Raw genomic sequence first — 11,082 nt, forward strand, 5'->3', positions numbered from 1 at the left:
AACGTTCTGAGTTTTCTGATATATTATAGTGTTGTCAGGTAGAATTCAGATTATAAAACGGCTCGTTCTGGTTCTTCATTCTGATTGGTTGAAACGCGTTCTAAACCGTGATAAATTACCCCGGTAAACTCACGATTCAGTCCGCATTACATAAGTATCACTGCGCCACTGTTGCTGCGTACTGAATTATGAAAATAAACACCACAGTCTTTAATCATATTTTTATTTTTCTACATTTGCACAATTATGGCGATATCCAGATAAATGTCATAGATAGCGTTAAGCCATTTCGTCAATAAAGAGAAAACGTTCTCTGAGTTGTTTTTGTCTTCAATTGATATTTCCGCAATTATTGGCAATCTTACCCAACTTAAACACTGACGCATTCACTCGACACAACAGCGTTGTGGTGGATTTAGTGTGACGTTTAAGTTTTGATGGCTTTGAATCTGATCTCTTACAAAAGTTCGTTATGGAATTATCTCCGCTTTTAGCTGAAAAAATGAGAGGTGATAAACTGATAAGAGAACAAATGAAGGTAGGATGAAACTTTTTTGTTGTTGTTGTTGTTTGAAAGCGGATGGTCTGTTCTTTCATTTGATATTTTATGTTTATTTAAAGAAGATCATTTTTTCTGTAAGGCATTAAACTAAAACTGGGTGGCAACTTAAAAAAAAAAAAGCTGACAGGGAAAATAGTTAAGCATGCTTCCAAGCATATTTGATCATCACTTCTTGCACAATTTAAATGTTTATGTATAAATTAAATTAGACAAATGTTGATTTATAAAATAAACACCACAGTCTTAAATTATATTTTCATTGTGTCTTTGCTGCGTCTGTGTTGGTTGTGAACTGCGCTCTGTTGCAGCCACTCTCGATTCTGAGGAACTACTTTGTTTGGCGGAAGACTAATATTTGTACTAATGTAATTACAACTTATTTGTGTCTTATTTTATGAAATCCTGCTATGTATATAAAGAAACCGTTTTATAAAAGCAATAAGTCCCGCGAAGCAGTGAGGTTAAAAGTGCATTTTATAACAGCTAAATCGCATCGTGCCTAAAACCCCCTTAGCTGTTATAAAATAAAAATATAAAATGCACTGTAACCCCACTGCTTCGCGGGACTTATTGCTTTATTAAACAAATACATTTTTAGAATAGGGCTGTCAAAAGATTAATCGCGATTAATCTCATACAAAATAAAAATGTTATATTTATAAAAATTATATATATAATTAAATACATACATGCATGTGTGTGTTTACAAAATAATTACACACAGTGCACACACAAATATATCATGCAAACACAAACTTTTATTATGTATGCGATTAATCACGATTAATCTTTTGACAGTACTAAATTTTTTTTGTTTATTGGTAAAATTATTTATTTGTGACACTGGACCACAAAACCAGTAATAAGGGAAATTGAGATCTACAAATCATCAAAAAGTTGAACAAATAAGCTTTGATTAATTTATGGTTTGTTAGGATAGGACAATATTTGGCCGAGATACAACTATTTGAAAATCTGGAATCTGAAGGTCCGAAAAATCTAAATATTGAGAAAATCACATTTAAAATTGTAATATTACTATACTACATATATTATACAATATTACTATATTACATATTACACGTATTACTAATGATAAATAATTTTTTTAATAATTCAAGAAAATCAATAATTTGTTACAATAAATTAGTGTTACAGAATTGAGAATCTTTTGAGAATTACGATTATAAAAAAACCCTCAAAACCAAAACTTCTTCCTGCACAATAAAAACAAAAGGAAACTTTGTTTAATGGTCATAATAGTGAATAAGAAAGTAAATAAAATAATTTTGTGAGGAATTAAATTAAACGCATGAAACTGTACAAAACACAGAACTAGTTGCTTTGCAGGAGAATAACAAAATAGACTTTATTTCACAGGAATTAGAGGACGATGTCCATTTAATATGCATCTAATATGTTTTTTAAAGTATTTTATTTAAATACAATACAAATAAATAATTTACTTCAAAGCAGTCCAAAACAGTTCTTCAAAACAACAAACAAATTCTCATATGTATATATATATATATTTCCATACTGTTTATTCCCAGTTCTCTGTTCAGTCCATTAAAAATAAAAGTAAACAGACCTTTTAAGAAATGTGATCGTATTTTTAAGAGCTTGAAGAAAATTCCTCCACATATAATCCATAACTTTAGATGATCGGCTTGCTTGACAAAGGAATGAAAATCCACTTCATTCACCAGCTCTGCTCGCATGTCTACCACTCAATACTAAGTTGTATGAGAATATAGTGTCTAGTGCCAGCAGCCGAAGAGTACAGGTGCAAACAAACACTGAACATCTTAAATGAGCACAGACACTACAGGGAGGCAAAGTCTTTATCTCAATCTCATTTTCATCTCCCTCGGTCTCATCGGCATTTTGATAGTCACACCACTATGGGTAAGAAGTGTGTGGCTGTGTTTCTCCTGCGAGTTTTTCTCCCGCGGAGAGGTCGTCCATGAGCGTTCAGGCCCACGAACATTTGACGTTTCTTGTTCCTCCATTCAGCAGATGCATACGTGTTATACCCGTTCTCCTCGATTCGCTCCTTCAGACGGCAGTTTATGCCGTAGTTTCTCTGTTAATGCAGAAAAGAGAGGACAGATTAAACATCAATGTGATTTGGTTCTGCGTAAGGTCCTGCTAGGTTTTAGAGTTTGCAAACACGTACTTACCGACCCATACAACTCTCCCTTCTTACTGATAGCCAGGTAGAGGTTACTGCCCAGACCTCGGATGGCGACAATCCCAACATCCACAGAAGTGATTTCCAGAATATCTGAAAAACACACATTATAAATATATGTATGTGTACACAGCCTGAGAGACAATCACATATTGTCATTTACATTATACGTAGTACCGTCCCTATTACTTATTTATTTTATTTTTAGGGTTAAGGATTTAAAAAAAGAACCCCCTTAAATGGAAAGTCCATCCAAAATAAAATTTCTGTCATCATTTATTTATCTTCACGTTGTTCAAAATCTGTATATGATGCTTTTTTCTGTAGAAAACTAAATGTCTCAGTGGTATTGTGTCCCAAATCATTTCTCGCGATCAGAACATTATTTAGATTTGGTGGTTGGCTCTGTTGACTCTGGCTAGAATGCAAAGACCCTAACAACCACACAAAGCCCTGTAGAAACCATCTAGCAACCACGTAGAAACATCATGGCAACCATTCACAGCACCACTGTGTCAGCACCATTTGAACAAGCAACCATAATATTATATATAGCTTTGCAGGTTGGTTTTATTTACTTTGGCTAGTAAACAACCAATCAAAACACTCCAGCAACCACCAAAGCAACCACACAACAACCACCAAATCACCCTAGTAGCAGCCTAACAACCACCAAAAACACCATAGCAACCATATACCAACCACCAAATCGCCCTAGTTACAACCTAACAACCACCCAAAACATCAAAGCAACCGACTAACAACCACCCAAAGCACCATAGAAACTACCTAACAACCACACAAAACACCATAGTAACCACCGAAAAACCACCAAAAACACCAAAGCTCTCTCTGCAACCACCTTACAACCATCCAAAACACCAAAGCGACCCCCTAACAACAAACCAAAACACCATAGTAACAACCTAACAACAATCCAATACACCAAAGCAAGCAACCACATAACAACCACCCAAATCGCCCTAGTAACAACCTAACAACCACCCAAAACACCATAACAACCACATAACAACCACCCAAATTGCCCTAGTAACAACCTAACAACCACCCATATCGCCTTAGTAACAACCTAACAACCATGCAAAACACCATAGCAACCAACTAAGAACCCCAAAAGCACCATAGAAACAGCCTAACAACCATACAAAACATCATAGTAACCACCTAACAACCACCAAAAACACCAAAGCTCTCTCTGTCACACACACAGGCATACACAATCACTCAAAACACAATAACAACCACCTAACAACCAACCAAAAGACCATAGCAACCACCTAACCACCATCCAAAACCCCAAAGCAACCTTTTAACAACCAACCAAAAGACCATAGCAACCACATAAAACCACACAAAACACCATAGTAACAACCATTCAATACACCAAAGCAAGCACCTAACAACCACCCAAAACACCATAGTAACAACCTAACAACCACCCAAAGCACCTTAGAAACCGCCTTACAACCACACAAAACACCATAGTAACAACCTAACAACCATCCAATACACCAAAGCAACCACATAACAACCACCCAAATCGCCCTAGTAACAACCTAAAAACCATACAAAACACCACAACAACCACCCAGATTGCCTTAGTAACAACCTAACAACCATGCAAAACACCATAGCAACCAACTAACAACCATACAAAACACCAAAGCTCTCTCTCTCTGTCTCACACACACAACCACTCAAAACACCAACGCAACCACCTAACAACCAACCAAATCGCCCTAGCAACAACCTAACAACCACATAACAACCACCCAGATCGCCTTAGTAACAACCTAACAACCATGCAAAACACAATAGCAACCACCTAACAACCATCCAAAACACCAAAGCAACCCCTAACAACCAACCAAACGACCATAGCAACCACCTAACAACCATCCAAAACACCAAAGCAACCTCCTAACAACCAACCAAAAGACCATAGCAACCACCTAACAACCATCCAAAACACCAAAGCAACCTCTTAACAACCAACCAAAAGACCATAGCAACCACATAACAACCACACAAAACACCATAGTAACAACCTAACAACAATTCAATACACCAAAGCAACCACCTAACAACCACCCAAAACGCCATAGTAACAACCTAGCAACCACCCAAAGCACCATAGTAACAACCTAACAACCATCCAATACACCAAAGCAACCACAGAACAACCACCCCAAATCGCCCTAGTAACAACCTAACAACCACCTAAAACCCCATAACAACCACCCTTAGTAACAACCATGCAAAACACCATAGCAACCAACTAACAACCACAAAAGCACCATAGAAACAGCCTAACAACCATACAAAACACCATAGTAACCACCTAACAACCACCAAAACACCAAAGCTCTCTCTCTCTTTGTCTCACACACACAATCACACAACCACTCAAAACACCAAAGCAACCACCTAACAACCAACCAAAACACCACAGCAACCACAACCACATCACAACCATCCACAATATCAAAAACAACAAAGGTCAGAGGTGATATAACAGTTTTTCATGACCTTTGCTCACCTGCATTTTTATTCTGCTCCTAACACAACCCAGCAGACTCTCTCTCTCTCACGCTCTCTCTCTCTCTGTCAACGCCATGTGATGCCTGGTTTATCAGAACCTGATAACCCCTATGGTTGCGGGTGTGAACCCTGGGTCTGGAGTTGCGGGGGTCTGGCCTTTGATCAGCGTATAAGTGTTGAAAGACATTATTATCATGACAGCTAAAGTTGCTGCTCAAAACAGTTCTGTTGCACCCTATAAGAACACACAGTGTGGATGTGCACAGGACGAGACTTAAAGCCATCCACACTTTTCTAATGCCTCTGTCAAACACATCAATTTGAAGAAACAATACCACTTTCATTATGTTACTTGTGATATGATTTATGTTCAGTTATGTTATTTATGTTTATTACACGGCTCTCTGGAATGCTTGATTCTGATTGGTCAGTTGAGACATTTGCAGGTTCGTTCTTTTCGAATAATAACCGCTCCAAAATAATAACGCATAGCCGGTACTCCTTTTACGAGTAAGATCGCTCCGCGCCAATAAAGATCAATAAAGATTACTGTCTGTTTGGCGCCATCTTGTGACAAACACTCGACAACCACGACAAGACACAGAGAGCTTACTGAGACTGAACTTGACAAAATAGAGCATGACAGCTACGAAGCCAACACACAAAAAAATACAGAATGGGCATTAAAACTTCTCAAAGACTGGCTAAAAGAGAAAAAAATGGAGACAGACAAGTATGAAGCAGAGGATCTTAATAAGGTATTACGATCATTTTATGCATCTGTGCAAAGTTTCGCGGAAGGATAAAAATGTTAATTTAAAACAAATATGCCAATAAAATGTTTCAAATTCATATTCATGTCCAGTTTTTTTTCTTATGTGACAAGTAGCCGTGTAATAAGCGGGATAATGTAGAGTCAGCCGGTAGTTATCGGGAAATAAGCCCCTTCAGTGTGATACAAGACCCTCCGCTTCGCGTCGGGTCCTGATCACACTGTCGGGGCTTATTTCCCGATAACTACCGGCTGCCTCTACATTATCCCTTACTTATGTGTCCGATGTAAATAATAATGTTTATGTACACTTTAAGAAATCCTTGGTTGTTTTAACCCATGGTTTGGTCAAATGTGTGTGTGTGTGTGTGTGTGTGTGTGTGTGTGTGTGTGTGTGTGTGTGTGTCATCTCAAACTGAGGTCTCGGGTTCCAGGTATCAAGTTGGATGGTAAAACTATCTGACTGTTCTGTGTCCTCTCAGCTCAGGATGAAAGCATGAAAGAGCGATGAACACAGACAGCATGACATTGAGATGGATTATAAAAGCTTCAGTGATCAGTGATCAAAGAGCAGAGAGACAGCAGACTGGAGCTCTCCCACACACAATGATGCTAATTTACACAGACACACACAAAGAACCACCAACAATTTTTGGTCAAATTATGAGATACACGCCTGCCATATGTTTGAACCACACACACACACGTTAACAGATACACGAACGTACACATAAAGCAACGTCCTATAGATGTCACGTACAGCACACTAACAGAACAGAGTTGTTTTTAACATTTTGGCGAGATTCGCATCGAGTTAGCTACACAGCCTATACGGATAACCTACGACGTAGAACCTACGCACGACTATAAATTACACTTAATACTCTCTAAAAATGCCGGGTTGTTTTCAAACCAGTGTTGGGTCAAAAAGGGACAAACCCAGCCATTGGGTTAATTGTGTTGAAACAACCCAGCATAAGTTCAATTACAACCCAATTGATTGTATTAATCCCTTTTTGACCCAACACTTGGTTGAAAATAACCCAGCAGTTTTTAGAGTTTGGGTAAAATAATGACAAACCAAATATGTCTACACTCTAAAAAAATGCTGGGTTAAAAAGAGACAAACCCAGCCATTGAAAAAATTAACCTAATTTGTTTTTATATTTGATCCAACAATGGGTTAAAACAACTCAGCATTTTGGGTTGAAACAACATAGGTTAAATTACAACCCAATAGGTTAATCTCTTTTTGACCCAACACTGGTTAAAAATAACCCAGCATTTTTTTGAGTATATTGGAAGAATTTGGCTCCAAAACGAGACTCTATTTTTTTACATTTTTGTCAAAACATGTTTACTATTATGTTATCATGTTTTATTGTGCCACTTAACTGTATTTATTTTGAGTTATGAAGGATTTAATCAAAACAAACCAACACTCTAAAAATGGCTGGGTTATTTTTGACCCATAATGGGTAAATATTTTACAAACACGTGCTGGGTTAAAAATGACCCAATGTTGGGTTGTTGTTATGCAACCATGGGGTATAATAACCCAGCAGTTGGGTTAAAATAACCCAGCATTGGGTCAATTTTTAACCCAGCACATGTTCTGTCCAATATTTATCCATTATGGGTCAAAAATAACCCAGCCATATTAGAGTGAACTGCAGTTTGATAGATATTAATTGAAATGCACAATCAAAAAACAAGATCCAAACCTAGGGTTAACAACTCAAAAAACAATTGTACAGTCTAAAAAATGTTGGGTCTTTAAATCCATGATTAGGTAAATATTAGACAAACCATCGGATTATATAAACCTATGTTATTTTCAAACCTAGCTTTGGGTCAAAAAGGGACAAGCCCAGCCCGTCGGTTGTTTCAACCCATTGTTGGGTAAATGTAAACATCTTCTGCATTAATTTAACCCAACGGCTTGGCTCGACTCTTTTTGACCCAGCGCAGGGTTGAAAATAACCCAGCATTTGATCTTTTGGTTTAAACAACTCATTGGTTCACAAAACAAAAACATAAAATAGTTTTGATCTGAAAATATCCTTTGTTTGTTATTTGTAGTAATAATGACATACTATTATGTGGAAAATAGTAATAATAAAGAAAGGTCTGTTTTTTTTTAACTCATGGTTTTGTCAAATAGGGACAATACCAACTATTAGGTTAACATGAACATAAAAAATCCAGGTGTGTCCATTTTGTCCCAACAACGGGTTAAAAGAACCCAGCATTTTAAGTCAAAGCGTTTAAATAATGTACCTCAATGGTGATGACATACTTAAAAAATAAGAAAGAAAACAAGCCAAGTCATTACAGTAAATCTGTTTGTGATGCCCCATCTATTTAACGTATACAACCCAAACACCTGCGAGAGAAAAAAATCACAGCAGATGTTGAGGTCAAGACTGTTTTTTGTGCACGCTGCCTGTTTTCCTGACTGCGCTATGCTCTGTTGCAAGTTACTAAACGCTGTGTCAAGTCGTTTGGGTGCATTTTCCACAAAGCTCTGCCAAAATCTACCATTCTTTATAGCAAACATGATGGTGTCTGGTGCTTAAAAATGTTATTTTTCTGGAGCGAAACAAAACAAACAGTTGTAGTTTCCGAAGACCGAGCAAAGCAAAGCAATGTTGCATCATGACTGTTTGCTGTGGTACTGATATACAGGAGTCTGCATGAGTTTATTGTGTTGGTGGAGACGTGAAGCCGTGTGTAAAACACATGGCAGTGATCTTTCTCTGTACTGGTGGTCTCCTGTACATCCGGCACACGCCTGAAGCAACCAGACGGCTTCTTGCGTTGACAACTACAAAGCGATCTTTAAAAACATGATAGTAGACGATTGTCTAGAAGCAATAAATTAATGTCATCTTAAAAACCCATGAAATCAAATTTTCACTTTTAAATATTTGGACAAATGCTTTTATAATTAAACTGCATTGTATTTTGGTTCTGTATATAGGTTGAACCCATGACATTTGTGTTATGCAATGCTCTACCAATTGAGCTACAGGAATACTACACATCTTAAGTTAACTAAAATTGATAAATGCATTCACAATTTGCAGTCTTTAAAATAAAATAGTACTTTCAATGGTGCAAAAATACCACCTTTTGTTGCGGCCCCTTAACATTTAACTTAACATAACAAAACATCCCCAGGCGTTTCGTTTGCTAATGGCACTTTTAACCGTGTGTGGTTTATTTAGGATGATTCATTATAAGCATCCACCCAGACAGACAGACAGCAGACTCGACTCCGGCTTTATCAAACAGGATCAGGATGCACATGGGGTCTTAAACTGGAATCCCCATAAAACATCATAAATCTGTTGGAGTCCCTCACTAGGACAGACCAGACGCTGTGTAAAAAATTCAGCTTTGTTATAATCATTAGATTCAATTCTTAAAGCCACAATTAAAACAAGAGGTGTAGGAAAAAGTTTTTTAAATATTAACAAATGCAACGTTCACTGTAAAAAAACCCTCAAAAACTGTTATGTCAACATTTTCATAGAATTGCTTTTGTTGTTGAACAATACATTTAGCATTACATTGATACAATAGATATTTTCTACTTGTGATATCATCCAAAAACGCATTCTGCCATGAGCCGTCCATGGACGTTTTCAATAAAATTTTGCATCACAGTCATCGGCATGATGTCACACCCATTACGAGACCTTTTGTCCATCTCTTTCCCAGCCAATGTCACCTTTTCAAATGTGTGACATCATTCACAGGCACCTCAAAGGACTGTCTTGCCCGAGGAGGGCATCACTTCTGCAGTATCCATTTCTATAAACACTGGACCTGTGCTATAAAGACTAGTGTAATTTCACCCGCTCGCCATTATTCTTTTGTCTGCGCCCATTGCTGATCGTGAATGGACGCTCACCTTTGATGTGTCGGTGCCGATATTCACATCACGCCATTCATGAAACTCTGCCCGCTAACAGAAGCCGCTCTGTTTCTGGTCTGGATGTATTTATAAGTTGTGCCAAGTTTTTGCTTTGAGATACCAAAGTCCGAGATTTCACAATGAATAGTTCCTAAATGAAAATTTAACTGTGAGATATTTAGTAGCTACAAAATTATGCAAGCTAGGCTATCCACACATACTTTTATAGCACTCTTGTATTGCATCTCAATAATTGCCCATTTATTGACCTGTATTGATGTTTTCATAAGAAACGTCAGCAATGAAATTGATGCAAAATGCATGAGCTATGAAAGCTATGGGCAATAAGATTTTCCTCTGAAACAACATGTTGACAGCCTCAGTGTAGATGAACAGTGATTTATTTGACTCAACTCTGACCGTAAATAACTTGAGTCTAATCTGATGTTTAGTCTCTCATGGGACACTTTAGAGATGGATAAAGTTAATGAAGAACATGTGTATCATTGCTGCCATTTCTGATACACACAAAGCAACACGTGTTAACTCCTACAGAAATAAGGACAACCAGCTGTGCTGTACAATATTTTATTCATATATGTGACCCTAGACCACAAAACCTAATAATGGTCAACAAAATAAAGATTTATACAATAAGTAAGCTTTCCATTGATGTATGGTTTGTTATGAAAGGATAATATATGGCCGAGATACAACTATTTGAAAATCTGGAATATGAGCAGTGTAGGGGGTAATGCATTACAGGTAACGTGCATTATGTAATAATATTACTTTTCTGAAGTAATGAGTTAAGTAACGCATTACTTTTTAAATGTACGCATTAATATTTTAGTTACTTTTTCAACAAAGTAATGCAAGTTAATTATTTTATTAATTTGATAAAAATATATGTACTGAATTAAACTAAGCATAGTCACATTATGGACTCTATGCATACACGCGTGTGTGGGAACATTTTGAGTCAGAAACTGAGATGGCAGGCCAGAGCTCAACATTTTTGTGAAGAAATAAGCAATTTCTAAATGCAGAACTTTTTAATAATAAAAAAC

At 37.1% G+C, this 11,082-nt stretch overlaps 1 protein-coding gene across 1 annotated transcript in view; it reads right to left on the bottom strand.

Moving 5' to 3' along the window:
- Window positions 1–2,055: 2,055 nt before the first annotated feature.
- Window positions 2,056–11,082, bottom strand: part of fgf10b (fibroblast growth factor 10b) — a 15,669-nt gene continuing 6,642 nt past the window's right edge. The window contains exons 2-3 of the mRNA XM_065250050.1: window positions 2,746–2,849; window positions 2,056–2,648 (exon numbers count right to left, since the gene is read on the bottom strand). Coding sequence (XP_065106122.1) covers window positions 2,457–2,648; window positions 2,746–2,849 — 296 coding nt within the window. The 3' untranslated portion in view covers window positions 2,056–2,456. The remainder of the gene's footprint in view (window positions 2,649–2,745; window positions 2,850–11,082) is intronic.

Source organism: Paramisgurnus dabryanus, chromosome 5 (assembly GCF_030506205.2).
Source record: "Paramisgurnus dabryanus chromosome 5, PD_genome_1.1, whole genome shotgun sequence".
In the NCBI taxonomy this organism is placed as follows: Eukaryota; Metazoa; Chordata; class Actinopteri; order Cypriniformes; family Cobitidae; genus Paramisgurnus; species Paramisgurnus dabryanus.